The 25,157-nt window shown below is 41.2% G+C and overlaps 1 protein-coding gene across 2 annotated transcripts in view; it reads right to left on the bottom strand.

Moving 5' to 3' along the window:
• Nucleotides 1-10,868: 10,868 nt before the first annotated feature.
• NKD1 (NKD inhibitor of Wnt signaling pathway 1) overlaps nucleotides 10,869-25,157 on the bottom strand; it is a 192,377-nt gene continuing 178,088 nt past the window's right edge. The window contains exons 8-9 of one of the 2 annotated variants that reach the window (XM_006121141.4): nucleotides 24,925-25,055; nucleotides 10,869-21,483 (exon numbers count right to left, since the gene is read on the bottom strand). In XM_006121141.4, coding sequence (XP_006121203.1) covers nucleotides 20,909-21,483; nucleotides 24,925-25,055 — 706 coding nt within the window. In that variant the 3' untranslated portion in view covers nucleotides 10,869-20,908. The remainder of the gene's footprint in view (nucleotides 21,484-24,924; nucleotides 25,056-25,157) is intronic. The other variant, XM_006121139.4, reaches the window with a different exon arrangement.

Here is a 25,157-nt window from a genome sequence, read left to right as displayed (position 1 = left end):
ACTCAAGTTTTTAATATTGGTAGTTTTGTAGTGTGACACAGTTGGTCTCACATTTCTATTTTGAGTTAAAGATGATTAGTACTTCTTAAATAAAAAATTGTTAAGCCAATCATGATAAAGCAAACCAGGCCTGTGCTCCTGAAGAGGTGACAGTATTGTGGCTGGGGGCAATGCTGGTTAACAACGTTTTCTGGTTAACAGAGTGCCGGATAACAAAGTTTTCACTGTATGTTGTTTGCTTAATGTTAATTAAATAGCAAATACTGAATTACTTTAAAATGGCTGTACACATATGGCACCCATCTCTTGAGCACCTCTGAGAAGTTGTATTGTCCTTTTCTGATGGCCAGTCTTGCAGGAGGTCTCCAATGGCTTGGTCCTCCAACCATGTTACAGAATCCAAATGAACCCCTTTTGGGCTATCAAAGAGTCAATAAATAAACAGTCTCTTTGTCTTCACAAGGATTGAGGTGCTTGGTCTGGGCCCTTTACATGCAGCCCTTTGGGCTCCAAATAAGTTTACACCACTTTACCTGTGACCAGTCAGGAACCCAGGCCCACCCACTATTCCAGCTTCCAATGTCCTTCCAGCAACATTCTATACACTTCAATCCTTTGCTGCTGCTATTTCCTTGGGCCTCACCCCAAAGGGGCCATTTTATCTCCAGTCCTATCACATGGCCAGTGCCCACAGGCTCTTCTCTCTCTGCTGTATAAATCCAAGCAGCAATAAACTCTGATGGTTGGGCTCATTGAGCAAGGGAGGGACACCCTTAATGCCTTTGGTCCCTGTCAGGAACTGACCAGCTCCTTTTATCTGAGTCTACTGGACTCTGATGGGCTGTCACTAGACCAGCTAGCCCTTGGAGAACAAAAGCGCTGCAGTTTCCAACGTATCCTTGCATCCCAAAACAGCAAGAAAATGAAGCAAGACACAAAGGATGAGCAAAACATGAAATAACCATGAACTAGTTGAATCAGCAACAATCTGAAGAAAACATAACAACCGTTCAAATGGCAGCAATAAGCAGGCAGGCCGCATGTAAACACACACAAAATTATCATCAGACCACCACAAAACAATGAGTTTTGGAAAGGAGAGAACCAGCTTTCCATGAGCCAATGCATAAGTCATTCTCTGTCTAATGGGGGTTGAGAAGAAACTTTCTCCAGAGTCAGGTTGTTCTACAGCTGCCAGATAGAGGATTTCTTACAGTTTCCTTAACTACAAACAGCTTCTTCAAAGGCATTTTGTGCTGACCACAGTCAAAAACAGGTCATGGGACTAAACTGACCCCTGCTAGGATACAATTTAGTAATTCTAATTTATTACAGCTTTCAGAACTTTGTATGTCCCGGCCTCGGAGAATTTCACAAATTAATTACTGAGATTCCCAATCAGCTGATCTCTGGCTATTTAGAACTCCTCACTAAGGAATGTTTGGGCCACTGATCCCATAATGATCCATACCAAACATTGCATGTCAATGATCCAAACCCTCCTCTCAAAAATTTCCAGAATCTCTGAAATAAGAATTAGTTACTGAAAATATGCAAGGCCTAGGGACATGTCAGGATAATCACTTTCATTTTCTTGTTTTTTCCCTCCAATAATATTTTTGACATTGAAGTAGTTGGACAAAGAAAGAAAAGCTGAACTTAGTAACACTCTTACAAGCAGAAACTAGAACTGTGAACTCCAGCCATAAACCAAAAGAAAGACAAGAGATTGCAAATGAAAACTGGCAGACTTATTGGTAATTGGTGTGCTACTATATCAAACAAAAACGACACTGACAACATTAAACTGGGTCCAACTATCTATCAGAAGCAATATGGGTCTCACTATAATCATGATAAAATGCATGAGTAATTTATGCTCTTACTGTAAAAATAACACTTCCATTAAATTCAATTCGTGGCCAGATAGCAGAGAATGTGACAATATAGACTCTGTAAATCAGAAAAATGAAAGCTAGCACTCGGGTTGTCAAATCTCTCATGCATGCAGATTCTGTTCTCTGGGTTTCTAATTCTCTTGAGGGAGGTTTGACAATCATCACTGAGAACTGCAATGTTAAAACTAGGCCCATGATATTACAAATGTAAATTGAACATTTAGACTAGGTACTACGATAAGTGGATTTTTTAAAAAAATACCTGTTAGACAAATGGTAAAGTTTTAAAAATATAATATTCATCTTACCAGTGTTAAGGCATCACTGGTGATCAGAAATAAATTCCCTGCTTTCCAGGTCACTTTAAATAATGTCAAATTTGAATAATCATTTTTCCTCTACTATTCCTTTGTCACTAGCAATATTCTTTGAACCATCAGACCAAAAATGGTTTCTCTGGGTTTGAAATAATCATCTTGGGGGTGATTTATTTTCTATGCAAGACTGTGTAAAGGAAGAGTGATTCTTGTGCATGTCCACAAGTTAGCATTACCATGCTTCTCAGAGACATGTGCAGAAGCAATCTGGCACCAAAGTTTGACTTAGGGAGCACCATCATTCAACACAAGCCAGACTGGGGCCTAAAACAAAGAAATCGGTTTTAGAAAGACATTGACTAAAACCAGGACCAACCAAGGATCATGTCAATAGTCAAGTAATGGCAATTTGTTCCCGCTTTTTGGTGGAAATTCTGACCATTAGATATTAGAGCTGGTTGAAAAAACACAGGAAAACTTGTGTGAAAAGAAAACACTGGATTTTTTTTCTGCTTGAAATGTCAATTTTTTAAAAAAATTTGTAATCTGTCTGCAATACAGCAAAAAAAGGAAATGTTTCAAATTTTTGAAAATTCCAATTTTCAACCACTCTAATTAATATGGCTAAAGCTAAGCCAGTGTATAATGATGGTAAGGACTGACAATGTCACTGATGCAAGGTGTGCCAGAGCCCCTGGAAGTGTAGAGCTGGACCAATCAACTGGCTATGTTGATCAAAGGAGTGGAGTTGGTAAAAAAAAAAGAAAGTGGAAAGCATTGTTCTACTTGATCAGTAGGCTACCACTTGAAACCAATTAGCATACATGCCTTAAATACAGTTGTTCTTTTCAACATTGCCTTGTGCAGTTTTCATCCTGTTGGGGCAGTCTTAGTAAATGGATGAGATTAAGACTGCGTTAAATTAAACCCATTGTATCATCATAGTAGCCCCTTCTCATTGTTGTACTGTAAGCCTCGGGGATAAAGCTGACTGAAGCCTGGTTAGGAAGAAACAAATTGGGTCTTAGGACTGCTACTTCACTATTAGTTCAGTTATCAACAATGCAATAAGAGTTGGAGTGAACTTCAATCATGTATTAATAGTCATTAATTCTTTCTGTTTAGAAGTACTGGCCTTACAGACAACACTGGCATCTTGTTTATGGTTTTTATCCAGGCTAGCATGGCATCCTTGTTTTTCTTCAAAGAAAGTTTTGGGAGGATTTTAATTTGTCTAATATTGTGCTACTCTCTTTTCTACAGAACAGTATTACCTCATTTCACTGTGAACTGGAGTCCATTTCCTAATGTCATGAGTAGAAGACTCTTCTACTTACATTAAAGACCAGTTTGGAGGGATATGTTCCAGAACTAAAGACCCCGAGCATAAAGTGAATAGACTCTTGCCTGCTTCATCCAGTTGCTCATTCAGATGTCTATTAAAGGAAAGGAAAGCTCAATCATTTGAGATGATGTAATCTAATCCCACAGTGCATATTGTTTCCATCTTTCTTAGACACATCAGAGAGACATTGTGGTCAGATTCACAAAAGACTTCAAGTGTCTACGCCCCATAATTAGGACTCCCTCGCAAAACCCCTGCTCAGCTGCCACTGTACCCAGTCAGTGCCTAAATATGATCAACACTTACATTTTTTGCAGTAAACGTTCTCAAGGTGCCAATAGTTTTTCTTAGAGCTTGCCTACACAAAATGGTTGGGGAAGAAGCTTTGTAACTTTCCGCCTAGTGGTTAGTGTGCTTATCCATGATATAGGATGATACCCAGCTCCATCTGAGGGACAGAAAAGATTTGAACTGAGCTCTGGTTCTGCTCAGAGGAGTTCTCTCACCATTTTTAAGGGATATTCTGTTCAGAGTGGGAGAGAGCGCTCTAAATCTTCCCCATTGAATTTGCTCTTCTGTGGGCTAATCATTTTAAAAAACCAACAGCAGAAGGCAGTTTTCATCTGCTGTTTTTGTCACCCACCATTGCCACGTCCAAGTTTCTTTGTGAATTTGGCCAGGAGCGTGACACGTTAGATTGCTCCAAAACCAGACAAGTGCAATTAAGTCCTACACTGCCCAGTAAATGGTTTACTCAACAATGTTAAGGACACACGGCTGAAACCCAATATAAGCACTTCTCCAACCCAAACAATTGTTATGAGAATTCTTTCCCTCAAAGAGGCAAATAATCCACACTGCCAGATTCCAGTCCATTTCACATTGCTTCATTTTCAGAGATGACACAAAGTGAAAGATCCAACTAGATAAGTCATAATATGCCGCTATTTTACACGTGCATGTGTCGTGGTAAGTAGTATTGAAAGAATACTTACATCCATGTTACTGCCCATCAGAGGTTGGGGAAATCTGGGGTTCAAGATACTTATGTTAATTAGACATTGAGCCTTTTGTCTATAGAATTTTTCTAAAAAGTTTCCCACTGTTACATATTCATAGACTTTAAGCTCAAAAGGACCATCATGATCATCTAGCCTGACCTCCTAGACGTTGCAGGCCACACAACCTCCTCCACCCACTCCTTTAACAGACCCCTAACCTCTGATTGAGTTACAAAAAGCCTCAAATCATTATTTAAAGATTTCAGGTTACAGAGAATCCATCATTTACACCATGCCTCATGCAGCCCAGGAAGAAGAAACTCCCCTGGAGTATTAGCTACACGCATGTTAGCAGCAATAGGAGTGACAGTGTAAATCAGTGGCGGACAATCTGCAGCCTGCAGCAACAGCCATAACAGAATAACTGCTTTCAGGTACTATGATCTGACATGCATTTTAATCAGTGTGTGAAGCTTTGCGTCTACGACATCCTTTTAAACAGAATGAGGATAAGAGGGGAATCGCCTAACACGATGTTTCCCTCAGTGCATCAACGAGTGATCATAGAACTCAGGTGGACCTGAGCAGTGGTCAAGAACACCAAGGCCCTGTCTACACCAGTGATGGGCAACCTCACAGCTTGTCAGGGTGAACTGCTGGTGGGTAGCCAGGCAGGTTCTTTACCTTGCGTCTGCAGGTACAGCTGCCTGCAGCAACCATTAGCAGTGGCTCACTGTTCCTGGCCAATGGGAACTGCAGGAAGTAGCAGCCAGCAATTCCTTGTGGACGATGGTACTTCCCACAGATGGCTGGGAATGGTGAACTACAGCCAATGGAAAGAGTGGGCCATCCACAAGGATATCATAGACACAAAGCCTGATACACTGATTCAGTTATTCGGTGGTGGCTGTTGGGCTGCAGAATGGGAGGTGAGTTCATACCATACCACAGGAGTTCATACCATACACAGCAAAACGTTATGAACAGGAATGTTACTGGCACCACCTTTGTGGGACACAGAGAATGAACTAACCTCTCAGCATGCACTTAAAGCCTCTATTAGGATGCACCTCTGAGCTGGGATGGAGCAGACGTGCAGTGGAGACGTCCAGGGGAGCCGCTGCACTGACCTGTCTGCTCTTTCCCTTCCACCCGCCGCGGGCGAACGGGTGGCCCTGGGCGGGGCTAGGGCGTTGAGTGGTGCATGGGGGAGAGGTCAGGACAGCGCTCCTCTAACCCTCCGCTAATGCTTTCCTCAAATCAGCAGGCTGCAGTGCCCTGGAGCGCAATGTGCACACAGCACTACCTGCACCTCACTGCACCCCATGCAGAGTGAGCAGGCACCCCGTGGCTCCTCAGCTGCCAGGGTTAGAGCTGGGCCTGGTGTGTGCCAGTCAGGAGAGGAAGGTTAGGGAATGGGAGGGGAGAGATAGGGCCCAGGTTGCCAGGGCGAAAGGAGAAGGGACCGGGGCGGGCGTGGCAGGGAGTGGAGGAGAGAGAAGAGGCCTGGGCTGGTGTGGGGAGGAGGGAAAAGAGGGGCTCAGCTGGTGTGTCGGGGAGGGAGAAGGGGCCAGGCTAGCAAGGGGGCTGGCAAGGAAGAGGTTGGTGGGGGGAACGGGAAGAGGCCCAGGCTGGCAGGAGGGAGGAGAGGGAGAAGGGACCCAGGCTAGGCGGGGGAAGGGAGGAGGGGAAGCGACTGGGGTTGGTGGAGTCAGGGGGAGGGGACCTGGACTGGCATGTCCACAGCCCGGCCCTGCCCTGTCTGCCCCAGTTGGTGAACACAGCGAGTGGGGGGCACAGTCCCCTAGTATATGCATATATAAATATGTGTTAGTCTCTAACAAAATACAGGACTATGTAGCACTTTAAAGACTAAAAAGATGGTTTATTAGATGATGAGCTTTCGTGGGCCAGACCCACTTCCTCAGATCAAATAATGGAAGAAAATAGTCACAACCATATATACCAAAGGATACAATTTTTAAAAAATGAACACACATGAAAAGGACAAATCACATTACAGAACAGAAGGGGGATGTGGGGAGGGAGGGGGGGGAAGGAAGGTGAATGCCAGTGAGTTAATGATATTAGAGGTGGGGAAGGGGAAATATCTGTGAGTTAATAGTATTAGAGGTGATAATTGGGGAAGCTATCTTTGTAATGTGTAAGATAGCTGGGGTCTTTGTTAAGTCCAGTGCGGAGAGTGTCAAATTTTAGCATGAATGCCAGTTCAGAGGATTCCTAGTCTCTAAGGTGCTACAGGCCTACTCGTTTTTATGATCTCTTAAATGAAGTAAGCACAAATGTCTTAGAAGCTAGCCTCTTTGGCCAGTCTTCTCTCCTGCATTGGCCCAGTACAGAAAGGCAAACGGGTTCCTGATTGGGGCTAGCTGAATCTGGCATTTAAGATAGTTGTGGCTCAGCAAAGCACTGTTGTGTCACACACCTTTCCCCTCCCTGACATGTTGCCTCCCTCCCCCCATATACCTTTTCACTGGAAATGAATGGGGAAGAAAGGAAATTAGTGCAGGAGCTGGCTCTGCTCATTGTATAACAGGGAGTTTCCCTTCACAAGGGGACTCCTCTGCCGGCCACTTGTGACTAATAATTGGCCACTTGTGACTAATAATTAGCCTCTCCTAAGGATGACGTTCATGGAGGCTATTGAAAGGGCCATGTCTCTCGCTGTTACTTTCAAATAATGGATTTTTTCCTGAAAGGCTGCTGCTTGTATTATTTCTTTTACAAAGAGCGATGAAAAATTGAGATTTCTTCTGGAGCATCATTTCCAAGAACTGAATGTTGTCAACGTTCTGATTCCATCAATGCCCTTACGATGCATGGAGCACTTTATTTTTTCCCTGCAGGTATGATTCTGCAAGGTACTACTCTCCCCAATATTTACCACGGGACTGTCCTCCAACCCCCACCTTCTCCATTAGTCTGTGTGTGTGATCATTAATTTTCTTCTATTCCTTGACAATTTAATCCCTGATCCCCTTTTTTGACAGTGACATTAACCTTGGGTACAGTGTTTCATGCTGTACTCATGGGTTTTTATAGTCCTACAACATGACAGACTTTGATACAATTACAGCTTGTCTCCATATCTTCATTTATGTTACAATATTGCTTCAGTGGTATCAGAGACAAAGGTTTAAGTCGCAGAACCTCAGTTTCAAACTTGAGACCTTGCATGCAAATAGAAGACTTCAGTGTTTTTTCCCATCAATTTCTTATTTCATAAAAATCAATTTTTGTCGAGTTTTTACACTGTACATAAAAGACTGTGGCATCAATTAGCCTTAATTCTTTTTTCCCCTCTTTTTTTTTCTTTTTTGGAAACCTCTTTGTAGGAAAATCTCATATTTCAGCAATTTGCATTATCCACACAATCTGCTTTGAAGTTCTACGTTATGGTAAGAAAAGGATCCACTTATCTGCACATAAAAAATGTTCAAAGCTTATAAATTCCCTGAAACAGATGTACATTATCATTGGATTTGCCTCTCTCTCTTTGCTGTTGCATGGCTAATAGAGTTTCATGTGCCCCCTCACATCCTCCCCATTTAGCATCTTTTCTCTACAGAAGCATGCACCCTACTGTGCCAATCCACACTTCAAAGATTTCTGTCTATCTATTAGAAACAAAGCACAAAGTGAGAACATATGGCCCCTTTTAAATTTCCCACATTTAAGTCAATATCGTTTCTTTTCTCCTTTGGCAAAGAAACATAATAAGGTTTATCTTCTTCCTTCCTAAATCTGCTGGCTCTCTCAAACTGCTTGTGCCAATTCAGCAGTTACTTTGCAGTATCAAACTTGGCAGCACATATAAAAACAAAATCTCTAATTTTTTAAATTGCTTTTATTTCTCTAGATCAAGCAGATGCATTTAAATGATGAAAAAAGGACTAAACGTAACTGCGCACTTTCAGATAAGTGGATTTTAAATCCATGAAAGGGCACAGAAGAGAGTCAATACCAAAACTGTCTTGCTCAAATTCCTTTCATAGTGACAACATCTTTCTAAATGTTTCCTTTTCACCAGCTAGAGGGATGGAAGCACAGTTTGGGCTCTAATCCTTCATTAAGTGAGAGGCATTTCTTTTGTTTCCACACTGCAAACATTCACAGAAACACAGCACTGTGGCATTCAAAGAAGTAGTTGAGCTGATTGCCTCATTTAAAGAAAAAAAACACTATTACTTAACTTACTGTATTTGTGGTTCCTCAAGATAATGGGTCTATGTGGATCCCAGCCATATTGCGCACAAAGCCAGTCTGTGCACGAAGCAGAATCTTTAGATCAGCGGCGTCCATTGTCATTGCCCTGTGCTATATGTCTACAGGTGAGAGGCAGGGGGCACAAAGCACAGGCACAGTCAAATGACTGTAGCTGATCAAAAGATTCCACTCTGATATGCATGAGTCTCACTCATACCAAGACTGAGATCTACGTGGACATATCAACACAGGTCAACACCCCTCTTACTTTTGCAGGGTTAATCAATTATTTGTTGTCAAGTGACAGAAATGTAGCCGTGTTAGTCTGGTGTAGCTGAAACAAAAAAACAGGACTATGCAGCACTTTAAAAGACTAACAAGATGGTTTATTAGGTGATGAGCTTTCGTGGGCCAGACCCACTTCCTCAGATCAAATAGTGGAAGAAAATTGGCATATACCAAAGAATACAATAAAAAAATGAACACATATGAAAAGGACAAATCAAATTTCAGAACAGAAGGGGGATGAGGGGGGGAGGTAAATGTCTGTGAGCTAATGATATTAGAGGTGATAATTGGGGACGCTATCTATAGGCAACCACCTAACCTCAAGATGATTCTTACCAACAACCACAGGACATACCACACTAATACCAACCCTAGAACTTTCCCTTGCAACAAACCCCGCTGCCAGCTTTGTCCACATATTCACTCTGTTGATACCATTATTGGACCTAACCAATTGAGTTAGAAGATCAAGAACACATATTCCTGTGCATCCAGAAATAATGTATGCTATCATGTGCCGAAAGTGTCCGTCTGCTATGTACTTTGGACAAACGTCTCAGACACTTCGCCAAAGAATCAATGCCCACGAAACAGATATTAGACAGGATCACAAAGAAAAAACAGTTTCTTGCCATTTCCACCAGAAAGGGCATTGTCTCAACGACTTGATTACCTGCATCCTGCTTCAAAGACCTTTTAACACCAGACTTGAAAGAGAATCCTCTGAACTGTCATCATGCTTAAATTTGACACTTTACACCTAGGTCTTAACAAAGACACTAATTACCTTACCCATTACAAAGATAGCTTCCCCAATTATCACCTCTAATATCATTAGCTCACAGACATTTACCTCCCCCACTCATTCCTCTTCTGTTCTGAAATTTGATTTGTCCTTTTCATGTGTGTTCATTTTTTTGATTGTATCCTTTCCACTATTTGATCTGAGGAAGTGGGTCTGGCCCACGAAAGCTCATCACCTAATAAACCATCTTGTTAGTCTTTTAAGTGCTACATAGTCCTGTTTATTTGTTTTCAAGGTGAGTATTCCCTCTAAGCTGTGGGACAGCACAGCTTCGCAGGTGATGAATCAGCCCTACCCAGTGAGTCAACTCCCCGCAAGGACCCCCAGCCTCTGACTGGGCAGGGCTGATTCATCATCAGTGAAGCTGTGCTGCCCTGCAGTTTAGAGGGAACACTGGTCAAGGTCAAACCAAGGTCTAGACTCCAGAGAAAATGCAAAAACAACAATCTTACTATATATTTTAGAAATGGGCACTTGTCCATCTGTGAGTCTGTTTGCTCAAGAACTCCTCCTAAAGGGTAAGAGCTAGGACCACCAAATTTGGTAGGCAGCTTCATCTTATATCTTAAAGCAAGGCAAGGGTTTGGTTGTGCCGGGACAATGGGATGTGTATGTAATTCAACTTTCTCATAAAATGGAAAGGGAGCAGTGTGATGGGAGGGACAGTTTAATGTAGAATGGCTGTATGGGGGCAGCAAGGGACCAGAGATGGGGACTGGGACAGCTATAACCCCATTGGGCCCAGAGCAGGGGTAGAAAAAGGAGCAGCTGTCTCCTATATATTGCATAGTGTTTGTCTGTGTGTCTGGCCTTCCCCCAACCAGGGGACATGCACCCCTCTCTGCAACCATGGACAGGTACTTTCACCTGCCCCAAGCTGCTGCAGTGACAGAGGGCTGGAATTGTCCTCTCTTCCTACATACTGAGCCCCTCATCCCCAGCCCCACCCCACAACAATGATTTACATGAAGAAAAACAAAAAGTATTTATGTGAGTTAAGGACCTAAGCAATGCTGGGTAAATCTTCTAGTAAGTAAATAAAAAGATTCTTGTGGTTTGGATTTGACCCACAGTCGGACTATTGACTATCCCTGCTTTAGAACTAATCACTGTAACATTTTACCATTTATCTTTGTTGAACTTGCATTACAAGTCCTGGCTGTTAACAAGTTCAAGTGGCACTTGATATGTCTATCAACGACAGCCCAACCTTGTAGACAAGCAAATGGGGACCTATAACCACCCACTCTAAAGTCACTTTACTGAGATCAGTGAAAGGACCATGGAAAATCCAGCCTTTCACAAGACACGGACATGGGCAGAGAAAATACAGGTTCCAACATATGTTTGAATCTCCAAAGTTTTATTAGACTTTTAAATTGTGTTAACCAAAAAACAAGCTTAGCAAACATGTAGCATAAATTAGTACAAGAGAGAGTTACCAGTTGCAGTGGCACACTTTAAAAAAAAGGGGGGGGAGGGAAGAGTGGCATGCAACAGCAACCCCCTCCTCAGTAGTTAGCCGGATTTGAATCAATGACTCATCACCACAGCACAAAGGAGCAGATCTAGTAGCTAGCACTAGTAGTAGCTATTTGCTTCTATGTGGACTACACACTAGAAAAATGATACAAAACACCCTTTACAAGCATGTTACACAATGTCACAAAAGCATCAAATTAGCAGCATGTCTGACACTATCATACTAATGCTTGTTTGAGTTATTCAAATCCCACTGCATTGGGTTTTGTTGGTTTGTTTTTAAATATCTGGCACTTACTACTAGCCAACACAGGGCACCAGCAAAGATAGGCTACAGATCAGATCTGATATTTCCTATAATACAGCTGTTATAAATATGCTCGGAAATGGCCTGATTTCCAGAAGTGCTGAACACACCAGGCCCTCATCTAGACTAAAGTGGCGAGGAGTCCGGTGGCACCTGATAGACTAACTGAAGTGTAGGAGCATAAGCTTTCATGGTCTTTGCCCACGAAAGCTTATGCTCCTACACTTCAGTTAGTCTATCAGGTGCCACAGGACTCCTCGCCGCTTTTGCAGATTCAGACTAACACGGCTACCCCTCTGATACTTGATATCTAGACTAAGGAGTTATTCCGAAACAAGTGGAGCATCCACACTACCAACCCCGTTATTTCAAAATAAGGGACTGGTTATTTTGAAATCTCTACTCCTGCTTTCCACAAGGAATGACACTTATTTTGAAATAGTTATTTCAATAGAGGTAGTATGGATGCTTTACGGCTCCTATTTCAAAACAGCTACTCCCCAGAGTCAAAGTAATTACTCCCCAGTGCTTCCTGGGGCTCCAAGTCAAGGTAACATGTCCACATTAAGGAAGCCTGCCTCCGATTAATTTTGAGGCTTCCCTGTAGTGTGGACACACTATTTTGAAATAGTTCTTTCTAGAGTTATTATTTCAGAATAAGTTATTTTGAAATAATTTCCTACTGTAAACATGCCCTAGAGCTCCTACTGCAATGGGAGTGGCCAATACTCATCCCTTTAGAATATCAGGACATAGGTATCTATGTCCTGCTCCTCTTTTTGAAATGATCATTCACATATTTGTAAGGAGTCTGCCAGGAACTAGACCTGCTGTTCAGATAGAAGATAGGTCCACTAAGGCAGTTCAATTAGCTAAGATGAGCAGAGACGGTGTCTCTAGCCTCTGTTTGTCAGGGCTAGGAATGGGTAATGAGATAGATCACTTGATTACCTGTTTTGTTCAATACCTCTGGGTACATGGAATGGCCACTGTCAGAAAACAGGATACTGGGCTAGCTGGAATTTGGTTTGACCCAGTAGGGCTGTTCTTAAATTCTAAGATTGCAAAAGACTTGGGCTGCGTCTAGATTGACATGATTTTGCATAAATACTTTTAACAGAAAAGTTTTTCTGTTAAACGTATTTGCGCAAGAGAGCGTCTATATTGGCATGTGCCTTTGCGCAGAAGATTTGCTTTTGCGCAAAAGCATCCGTGCCAGTGTAGACGCTCTCTTGCACAAGAAAGCTCCGTTGGCCATTTTAGCCATCGGGCTTTCTTGCGCAAGAAATTAACGTGGCTGTCTACGCTGGCACTCTTGTGCAAGAAGGCTTATCCCTGAGCGGAAGCGTCGGAGTATTTGCGCAAGAACCACTGATTTTGTACATTACAAAGTCAGTGTTCTTGTGCAAATACTCGTGGCCAGTGTAGACAGGCGGCTGCTTTTGCGCAAAATCATGCCAGTCTAGACGCAGCCTTGCTGAAACAAATCCTCTGCTAAAAATCCCATGTGGATTGGGTACTGGTTTGAGACTCAAAAGACATCAGTTCAATTTTCTGCTCTCCCATTAGCCAGCTGGGTGAATCTGCACATGTCCCTACTATGCTCCATGCCTCAGTTTCTCCTCCTGTAAATTGAGGGTGGCAATATTGTATTTTTGCAAAGTGCTTTGAGAACAACTGATGAACATTTTCACGTAAAACTTATGTATTATCATGACTATGAGCCATACACATTACAGGGGTCAGCAGCCTATGGCTCTCAAGCCAAATATGGCTCAGGATGGAACCAAATACGGATCTTTGGTCATTCCCAAAATACATGCAACTTTTTAAATTAAAATGAAAAATTCAAAATTTAAAAAAAGCGTAATTACTCATGGAGCTTGAATGTGTGCATGAACCTGAATCTGACCAGTTATGATATGTCTCCAAACAAATATGTGAAAAGATGCAGTAGTAGAAGTCCCATTAAATAAAGTCTGTGAGTAGGTTTCCTTTATGCTATTATTAATCATCATGTCAATTATCAATAATATTAAGCTGTATATTTTCAGTCATACAAATGGGCATTCTTATAGGGCTCTTTTTTGACCACTTGTTCTGAATTTTGATGCAATTTGGCTCTTTAGTTTGAAAAGGTTGTCGATCTCTGCATTATAACACACAGCGTTCAATAAGAATGCCATACTTTCCTTCTATCTCTTTTCCCCCTCTGGTTAATTTCTGCTCTTGTTCTCGCTAAAATTTCTCTATGCACTGCTTTCCAATCTCTCTTCCTGGCCCTGCACAATAATCCATCCAAATATCCCATAAATCTTTCTGATCTAAGACAAATAAAGGAAAATATGTACTATAAATAATCACCATTATTTCGTTCAGTAGAAATGAATGAGTTGGTAATATAAAATATTAGATGATTGACAAGATCATTATCCATATTCAATAACCATAATACAAAGGACATAAGATACAATTTAACTTACTCCCCTTATCTTATGTCCAGTTTAAAATTTTTGCTCCCATTCTTAGACCATCTAAACCAGATATATAAAGCAGAGATACACAGATACCCTTTCTGAGTCAAAATTGTTCATCAGCAGTTAAATTCTACAGAGAAAAAGCAAACATTACCTGATAAATCAAGACTGGGTGTTGAGTAGATAGAGGCAGAATCTGGGAAATCTACTCCCAGAAAATAAATTTATTTTTTCTCTAAGTTGTTCTTATGTAAGGGATTTTATAACTGGTTTGGGTTCATCTAAAGACCCACTCCTCCCCATAAGGAAGTGGTCAGTTTTACTTGCAATTAGTGTATAACCGGAAAGGGCCCTATATCCATGAGAAATTCCTGGCCATGTCTATTTTGGAATATTACATTGGACTGTGTTGCTAACATGAAGATGTTAAATATGAATTAGCGTCTAGTGTAGGCACAAAAATATCATTTTTGATCTAGAAACCCCTTTTGGGGTTAATCACGACCAACTAGCACATTTTTGATGACTGCACGTGTCTTCTACACTATGGGCTAAATCATGTTTAATTGCATATTAGTTAACATGTTTTCTGACAATTCATTTTCCCCAGTGTAGACAAAGCCATAATGGTGGCACTTTCCCCATTCATTTTAAACAGTGGATGAAATATGGTTCTCAATAAACCAGTGATGTGCATTGCACATAGATGACAAGGGATTTAGGGCATGTGTACACAGCAAGGCAAAAGTAAAATTAATCTACGCAACTTCAGCTACATCAATTGCATAGCTGAAGTTGAAATAGCTTAACTCGTCTTTTGGTGCTGCCTACACAGCAGGAAGCTGAAGGAAGACTTCACTTACTCCTCGTGAAATGAGGGTTACAGGAATCAGAATAATAGGTCTTCCCGCTCGACATTATTTTGAAATAACAGCTTGCTGTGTAGACTCACACTTGGCTATTTCGAAATAACGTCAGTGCTCAAAATACACAGCTGCTGTGTAGACATGCCCTTACTGTGTGTGCATGGCAATAGACAAGCCCTTGAATAAAAGAATTAGCTGCGTCAACGTAAATTTGTCAAACTCATCACCCTATTCTCTGAATATCCACTATGAAGCATACAATATTTAATTTCCAGCAATGGATATTTCTTAAAGGGACCAAAAATACTTTTGGTCTTGTTTAGAATCTTTTCTATGAATGTCCTTCTGTATCCTTCACTAGTGATCATTAAGATTGCAAGGCTTTAGCAGAGGTCAAAGATTATATAACTTCTTGTTCTTTTTAGTCCCTAAAAGATCCACTTTGTGAGTGAGAGCTGTACACCAAGATCTGAGTGAATAATTTGGTCTTCGTGACAGCGATGTTTAGATGTTGTGAGGCTTGTTGGCAAAGCATTTTGAGAACCTCTGATGAAAAACTAAGCACTATTATTGTTCTTAATAAAATTATGAGCATGGCTTAAAATTAGTACCTGCTTCCAAAGCCATCAAAAGCAGCAAGTAGAAAAGTAGGTACTGAAAAAAATGTGGAGATTTGGTGGAGATTCTAATCCCATACTCTTGGCATGAAATCAAATCAAAATCAAAAGGTGTTCAATGGGCCAAGATGGGACTTGCTGTATTTTTGCTTTGTATCGAGCTGCTACAGTGATAACAGCTTTGAGCTGCTCTGCTTTTAGAATTTGCATGCCTGAAATTTGTAGAAGATAAGAATTTTGAGGCTAAATATAAGCTTGTACCCTCCTTTCTCTATTGCTCAATCCTAGTCCCATTAACTGTAATGGGGCCCCTTACATCAGTGTAATTCCCTGATTTCTAGTCACTGGAAGCAATCGCAGTAATAAAATCATAGCACTGGGAACGACCTTGAGATGTCAGCTTGTCCAGTCCCCGGCACTCATGGCAGGACTAAGCATTATCTAGACCATTTTTGACAGATGTTTATCTAATCTGCTCTTAGGATCATAGAACCATAGAGCTGGAAGAGACCTTAGAAGGCCATCAAGTCCAGCCCCCTGCCCAAGGCAGGTCCAATCCCAATTAAATCAACCCAGCCAGGGCTTTGTCAAACGGAGACTTAAACACTTCTAGGGATGGAGACTCCACTACTTCCCTAAGTAACCCATTCCAGTGCTTCACCACCCTCCTAGTGAAATAGTTTTAAATATCTCTTAAATACCTTCAATGATGGAGATTCCACAACCTCCCTAGGAAATTTATTCCAGTTCGTAACCACCCTGACAGTTAGGAAGTTTTTCCTAATGTCCAAAATAAACCTTCCCTGCTGCAATTTAAACCCATTGCTTCTTGTCCTATCTTTAGGTGAAGGAGAATAACTTTACTCCCTTTTCCTTTTAACAGCCTTTTATATACATGTGCTCAAGTCCCCTCTCAGCCACCTTCTCCAGACTAAGCAAACCTTGAGGCCTCAGCACAGAGCACAGTGGAAAAATAACTTCCCATGTCTTACTTACGACAGTCCTATTAATGCATCCCAGAATAAGGTTTGCTTTTTTTGCAACAGTGTTACACTGTTGACACATATACAACCTGTGGTCCACTATGACCCTAGATCTCTTTCTGCTGTATTCCTTCCTAAGTAGTTATTTGCCATTTTGTATAACATGCCGCTGATTTTCCTTCCTAGGTAGAGTACTTTGCATTTGTCCTTCTTGAATGTCATCCTATTTACCTCAGACCATTTTTCCAGTTTGCCCAGATTATTTTGAACTACAATCCTGTCCTCCACAGCACTTGCAATTCTCCCAGTTTGATGCCATCCACAAACTTTGTAAGTGAACTCTCTGTGCTATTATCTAAATCACTGATGAAGATAATAAACAGAATAAGTCCCAAAACTGATTCCTGCAGGATCCCACTTGTTATGCCCTTCCAGCTTGACTGTGAACCATTTATAACTAACTGTTCTCTGAGAATGATTTCCCAGCCAGTTTTGTACCCAGTCGCTCCATCTAGGTTGCATTTCCCTAGTTTGTTTAGAAGGTCATGGAGCAAATAATCAGACAGTATCAAAAGCTTTATTGAAGTCAAGATATATCTACCACTTTCTCCCATTCAAAAGGCTTGTTACCAAGTCAAAGAAAGCTATCAAGTTGGTTTGACACAATTTGTTCTTGACAAATCCATGCTGACTTTACTTATCACCTTATTATCTTCCAGCTGCTTACAAATGGTTGCTTAATTATTTGCCCCATTATCTTTCTGGGTACAGAAGGTAAGCTGACTCGTCTGTATTTTCCAGTTTGTCCTTATTTCCTTGTTTACAGGTTGGCACTATATTTACCTTTTTTCTTGTGTGTTGGAATCATTCCTGTCTTCCATGACTTTTCAAAGATAGTTGCTAATGGCTCAGATATCTCCTCAGTCATCTTCTTGAGTATTTTAGGATGCATTTCATCAAGTCCTAGTGAATTGAAGACATCTAATTTGTCTAAGTAATTTTTAACTTTTTCTTTTTCCTATTTTAATCTCTGATCCTACCTCATTTTCCCTGGCATTCACTATGCTAGACATCCAAACACCACCAACCTTCTTGGTGAAAACCGAAACAGAGACGTCATTAAGCACTTCTGCCGTTTCTACATTTTCTATTATTTTTCAACCTCTCCCCCCAATTAAGTAACAGTCCTACTCTGTGCTTGGTCTTCCTCTTTCTTCTAGCACATATGTAGAATGGTTTCTTGTTAACCTTTCTCTGTCTCTGATCTTATTTTGTGCCTTGATCTTTCTAATATTTTGTCCCTACATATTTTTGGGCATACAATATGCCACTGAAATCCACAACAAGAAAACCAGAAAGTTATTTTCTGAACTAGTAAAACTTTAATTAACAGGAGTTTCTCTTGGCACAGTTTTTGCTATTAAATAAATAAAGCATTTAGTCAAAACCATCTATATTTACTATACAAAATACTGAAAAGCAAACATTTTTAAAAGATACGGAAACTTAGGGTTCTGTGAAAAAAACTGTGCTACATGATCAATTATTCACACTTAATGCACGTAACACAAATGCAACACAGTATTTAACTACTGTATGTTTATACGTGGCTGGTGCAAGTTTGTTAGTGTGAGGATGCCATGTTATTAAAATTAATTTGTACTTCACTGAATACAAGCAAGGTCTTTTGGATATCAAAAAATAAATCAAGTTAAAAGTTGTAGCTTATGGTCAATTGTGATTTCCTTTTATAGGAACCCACTTGCATTGTATTAACTTTGGACACGTTTAAATTAGATGCGAGTTTGTTAGAACTGCTGTTATCTTTTCTGGCAAAATATCTTTGGGCTTTAGAACAATTATTGTCCATCCTACATTCCTCCCTCTCCCAAGCTCCTCCCCCCAATGAAACATACTGAATTATTCTAGGTTTCAAATTTTTTGGCCACCTGTGAATTTTCAAAAAAAAATCAATTATTTTCCTTTTGTTAATATTGCAGAATGCTGGTAAATACTCTGCTAAAAAGAGAACAGCATCACTTACACCTCAGGAACAGATAACATGGCATCCCTTTTCAGATGGAATGTACACTTGTGTGTTTGCATGCAGTAAAACATAAGTCACTTGAATACATCAGACTTCGTTAACACTATAATATAAATAAGCTTATTCCTTCTACGAGACATATAAATGTCTTTTTTTGCAGTCCATATTATATATACATTGAAAAAGAAAGATACACAAGCAGCAACATAGGCTTAGACTAGAACAACTCAGTGGTAACTAACCAAATTTGTGGCCTTTTCATATTTTCAATACAGAAAATTCTGCATATAAATATTTTTGGACTTAGGAATTTAAAAAATAAACAGAACAGTATAGTTGTCACACAGATCAAACACACTTTAAAACATTTTGCTAGATTTAACAGAACACAAGGTCAACATCTAAAAAAGAAATGAAAATAAACCAGGTTTTTAAAAGGGACAATAAGCCTAAACAACTGCTGAATTTGGGAGACATGAGATGGAATTAATAACCAACAAGCAGTGATTCATCTCCAACTCCACAAGAAGGCAAGGCTTTCATCTTTGTTTTCTGTAAATGTTGATATCTCTATGTCCTTCTATAGGACAGTAGCCTTCTAAAAGTTTTAATGCTCAGCAGTAGGGAAATTTCCCATCTTGAACTGATCAAGACTGTAGTTGCAACCAAACATGACCTAGTCATAAAGGACTCTTAAAAAATGTGGGATAATAACATTTCACATGATACACTGTAGACAAAAAAACACAAATAATTAAAAGAAACTAAAACCAAAAGTATGTCTGATAGAACATTACATTTTTATGTGATCAGAACTCTACTTTTTAGTTCTAAAAGCAATAGAGCATTTGCTATGTAGTCACTTTTGCCTGCACTGTACAAACGTACTACAGATCTGAGCCTTTCAGAAAGCAAAACTCGGATTTACTGACTTTTTCAATCACACTTTTCCCCATTTGTATTTGACCTTTAAATGTCTCAGCAGCCAATAATGGTCTCATAGGTCTTGCCTCATTTTACTTTGTGGAATGGAAGCCCTTTGACATAAAAAGAGTGGTAGAGGCCAGAATGACTGTGAGCAGTGTTCTTTACATGTTGAATTGTCTTTAAAAAAAGGAGCAGATTGAAACTATAGGTCCTGGGGAAACACAAATTACAGGCACCCAAGAAAATGCCATGGGCATGTGTTTTATAACATTCCCAAAAAGTTGCTGTTGTAAGAAAAAAATGTTAATATTCAAACCACAGATTTCTAAAACACAAGAATATGTACCTGAGAGACAGAGAGAGAGAGAGAGAGAGCGCGTATATGTATATATATGCGCCAACATTTAAAGTGAGAAAGCATACTTTCCTCTAATTCTTTCTCAAAACAAAGACTTGTGGATTCAAAACATAACAAAACCAATGAATGTTAGTTAATGGCACAAACATTAAGGTTTAGTGATGGTTTTGAAAAACCTCATTTTACATCCACCTCTTGTTTTTGCTCTCAGATGGTCTCCAAGCAAAGAATGGAAAGTAAATAAAAGGGAGCTATATTTAAATACTACCCAATATCTAACAGCCTGTACTTGAGCCAGTAAAGAAACCTGAAGGGGAAAAAAGTGTAAGTTGTAAAATATAGCTCTGTTGACAAATATAGCTAGTATTTCCTTGTAATTATTAAGATAGCTTAAAAAGATGTGAAAGTACAACAAACAGGCTACATGAATGCAGTATATTAAAATCCCCTCATAGCGCATTACAATCAATAAAAAGAAAATAAAATTTGAATAATACTAGAGGTAGCAGCTGTTTGTATTTTCTGTTATTCTAAGTATTTCTGGAGTCCAAACCTTCGAACATTGCTCCCCTGATAAAAAGGCTTGAGTGCAAGAAGCCGACATATGGCAGATGGGTAAGCTAGATATCTGCAATGTTGATTGAAGTATCTTTTTCTAATACAATGAAGGAAGTACTTGTAAAGGAAGTGCGTTGATGACCTGCATTAAATCACAGCTCAAAAACTATGGCTGTTTTACAAGCCGCTTAAATCCAAATAATCAACAAGTTGTTAAGTAAGCTATGCAGTTTCACAACATATAAATAGTGTAAGTTTCAATGGTTTCATATAATTTCTAAAATATATGATAGCTGAATATTAATGGAGTAACAATATTAATCATACTAATGCCTTAGTCTGAAGTCACAGGAAGGCGTTTCCTTCATATGGGGGATATCTGGAGGGTGTTAGATGGGACCTGTCTTATGTCTGGTAGAAGTGATGATAGTGGTGGTGATGCTCGTGGTGGTGATGGTGTTCATGTCTCTGGATCATTTGTCCAACTTGGCCTTCATACAAAATAACAGTGGGCAGGTCTCTGACATGCTCTTTCTCCATAACTGTCCCTGGAGAATGGAAGGTTTTACACATTTGATGATTCTCCTTTGCCCTTTGCTTGTGTTTCTTGTGAGCCTGCTGGGACTGCATGGGGAGGTAAGGAAGATTCTGGCCCATCCGTGCAGTGGGGGAAGCCATCGGCATGGATGCCCCTTGAAGAGGTTTATTCCTTACTGCCCTTCCAGGGTGAACAGAGGCTACGTTTTTGCTCTGGACCTTGGGAGACCTTACAAAGTGCTTGTTTGAGTCCTGATTGCGCAGCCTTTGTTGTAATTCTGCAATCTTGGCATATGAGGCATCAGCCAAATTGATGTGGCTGGGGTCCACCACTTGAGATTTCCTATAATGGGCATGGAAGGTTTCAGGTTCATGAGAGCGGGATCTCGTCTGATTCACAACTCTGTTTGGTGGGTCATACTTCGGGGCTGCTGGAGGTGATCCTAGAAAAGAACAGAATTAGTCACTCACAGAATACTAGAACTGGAAGGGACCTCGGAAGGTCAAGTCCAGTCCCCTGCCCTCATCGCAGGACCATCTAGATCATTCGTGATAGATGGCTAACCAAGCTGCTCTTAAATATCTTCAGTGATGGAGATTTCACAACCTCTCTTGGCAATTTATTCCAGTGTTTAACCACCCTGACAGTTAGGAAGTTTTTCCTAACATCCAATCTAAACCTCCCTTGCTGCCATTTAAGCACATTTAAGCTCATGTAATATTTCAAATCTTAATTAGCAGCATGCACTTGGCATGGTTAAGTTTATCAGCAGAGTGGAATCTTCCTCGGGAAAAGAACATAATTATACCCATAGCTGTTTAGAAAAAGTGTTAAAAGTCCCTGTGTCAGAGTGCTAGGCAAGAACGGCTGAGCTAGCACTCGTCATGGCAGCCCCAGTCAAACAATGCAGAATGGAGCTGGTTAAACAGAGATGCGCCTAAGTTTGTGGGGAGGGGAAGGAGAGCTGGAAGGCTAATTAAGCCATTAGGCAGAGTCTACAAATAGGCAGAGGAAGGAAATAGAAAGGGGAACACAAGCAACAGGGGGAGGACAAAGATTACCCTGCCATGCTTAGTGCAGGAGCTAGGGACTCCCTAGATCAATTGGAGCAGAGCTGTTTATAGTACTAGATTTAGCAGGCTTGCTCAGATCCTTAACTCAATTCATGTTTGTGTTGGGTTTTTTTGAAAATAAAATGAAAACGTGCAAGCTTCATTTGAATCATTGCTCTGGGTTGGGCTGGGAATGAGGGGTTCAATTTGCAGGCTGCCTCAGGGACAGAAGACTACCAAGGCCCTGTCTTACCACAGCAGTTTGGGGCCAAGGGAAAAGTGCCTCTCCATGGCTAGTGATAGAAATGTAGCCGTGTTAGTCTGGGGTAGCTGAAGCAAAATGCAGGACAATGTAGCACTTTAAAGACTAACAAGATGGTTTATTAGATGATGAGCTTTCGTGGGCCAGACACGAAAGCTCATCATCTAATAAACCATCTTGTTAGTCTTTAAAGTGCTACATTGTCCTGCATTTTGCTTCTCCATGGCTACTGTAGCTCCAGCAGTCACAGTCAAGGAGGGGCACACCTCCCTCGGCTGGGGTAGGTCCAGGTTCATCTGCCCTCTGTGCTCCACAGCCAGAGTGAGCAATGCACCAAACTGTGCACCTTCCCTTTGCTTCCTTTCAAGAAAGCAATGTCTTCATATGAATCAGGGGAAAGGGACACGAGGTAAGCTTCAGCCACTCCTGGATTGGGGAAGCAGTGTGCTTTCAGCCAGCCCCTTTCACCTGCCTGGTAATTCTGTCTCTTTTCTGTATGGTTTTATGAGAAATAATCCCATTCCAGGCACATCCCATTTTCCTGGCACAACCAAACCTTTATCTTGCTTTAAGTTATGATAAGACGAAGCTGCCTACCAACTTTGGTGGTCCTAGCTCTTACCGTTTAGGAGGAGTTATTTAAAGAGAAGCTAGATAATTTCATGGAGGTTAGGTCCATAAAAGGCTATTAGCCAGGGGATAGAAATGGTGTCCCTGGCCTCTGTTTGTCAGAGGCTGGAGAAGGATGGCAGGAGACAAATTGCTTGTGATCATTGTCTTCGGTCCACCCCCTCTGGGGCACCTGGTACTGGCCACTGTCGGCAGACAGGCTACTGGGCTAGACAGACCTTTGGTCTGACCCAGTACAGCTGTTCTTATGTTCTTATGAACAGAGAAACTCTCTCAAATATACAGTAGATGAAGATGGTGGGAACCCACACTGTGAATAAACTACACGTTTGACCTGCACAAGGAGGCAGGAACATGAGGGTCTTGTCACAGTCCTATTATTAAATACTATCAAAGGACTTTTTTTTTCCCAAAAAGGCCTTACTGTCAGGCTCTGTGGGTGTTAGGAGTCATCAGACTCCAATCCTCTACACAGCATGGTCTCAGATAGCAGATGGGTCACAGGTCTAGGAAACTCAACTAGGGTCCAAGCCCCATCCCTATGCTCTGATTGGGCAAGTGCCATGGCTCCTGACTGGATTTCAGTCCTTGTTTAAGCCAGAGGAGAGAACAGGAAGATGTCTGTACATCTGGGCTTCACCCTACCATGGTATTCTGGCCTTAGTATCCTGACCTCCTTGGGTATGTCTAGACTTCCTGGCTCTGTCGCCAGAGCCATGTAGATTAGTTTGCTAGACATACCGAAATGAAACGGCGATTTAAATAATTGCTGCTTCATTTAAATTAAAATGGCTGCCGCACTGTGCCGATCAGCTGTTTGGCGGCAGAGCGCGGTGGTCTGGATGCTCCGCGGTCGACATCAAAGGCATTTGTCAACTGCCCCATTATGCTTCATGGGATGAAGTTTACCGGGGAGGTCGACAAATGCCTTTGATGTCGACCGCGGAGCGTCCAGACTAGTGCGCCGTGCCGCCAAACAGCTGATCGGCACAGTGCGGCAGCCATTTTAATTTAAATGAAGCGGCGATTATTTAAATCGCTGCTTCATTTGGGTATGTCTAGTAAACAATCTACATGGCTCTGGCAACAGAGCCATGTAGTCTAGACATACCCTTAGTGTCCTGACTCGCGTAGGACGATCACTCACCAGTTCACAGAATTCCAAACTTTCCAGTACTTCTGGGAATGGCACAGGTCATTCTCTACTTGTGTGATCCCACCTCTGCCATGTGACCTCACATGTATCACATCAGGGGAGGGCGTGTTATCTCTAAGTGCATGACACCCTGGTCCCAAAGGTATGTGCAAGGTTACATTGAAGGGAGAAAATGGTAGGGGATATGCCACCCCAAAAAAAGACTGTTCAGTTCATAACTAGACAAGTGGCCTCCCTATATTCTTGATCACTGTTCTCTGGTTTGTCTATTGATTCTGATCTCCCTATGGTCCAACTTGGCCTGATTCTTGGTAATTGGTTCCTTGGCCCTATACCTTTGTCCCACACCGAACACTAACCGTGAGCCACTCCACCAATGACCCAGCCCGGCACTTAATCAGTTTGGAAAATTTCTGCTTCTTGGACATCAGTCTCTAGACTGTATCAAAACAATGGCATCTGGTAGAGTAAAACACAGAGGCAGGGCAAAACTGCAATCCAAATCCCTTTGAATCTGGGGGTACTGGTTCTGGATTGAACCCGAAAATCTGAAAGCAACTATTTTCTGGTTCCTGCTCACATGGAGCCAGCATCATCTGAAGCTTAACCCTAGTTTTGCACCTAATAAACTGGATCTGAACACTGCTCTCTAAGCCTATCTCTAGTAAATAGCTATGGACCAATCATACACTGTACTCCTTTTTTCTAAATTCAGTGGTCCCAATACAGTCCATGTAGCTGAAGACAGAACTGGGACAAAAGTCTGAAAGATCAATACACTACCTGGTCCAAATTTCGATGTATAGTTTTCTATTCCTGCAAGATCCAAATAGTGGTTTCTCCTTTCAATGTTCTCATCAACGCAATGCCGATAGCACCCACTCTGCTCAGGATTGTTGTCACTGTGGTGATATCTGTGAGCCAGAAGCAAAATTAAAATTCAGAAAAACATCTTTGAGTTGTTACGGCCATCTCCAATTCAAAAGTTAGTGGACACTCTGAAATGGTAGGAGTTA

This window comes from Pelodiscus sinensis, chromosome 12 (assembly GCF_049634645.1).
Source record: "Pelodiscus sinensis isolate JC-2024 chromosome 12, ASM4963464v1, whole genome shotgun sequence".
Lineage (NCBI taxonomy): Eukaryota > Metazoa > Chordata > Testudines > Trionychidae > Pelodiscus > Pelodiscus sinensis.
Note: the sequence above shows the minus strand (reverse complement) of the source record. Positions and strands in the feature narration are given on the sequence as shown.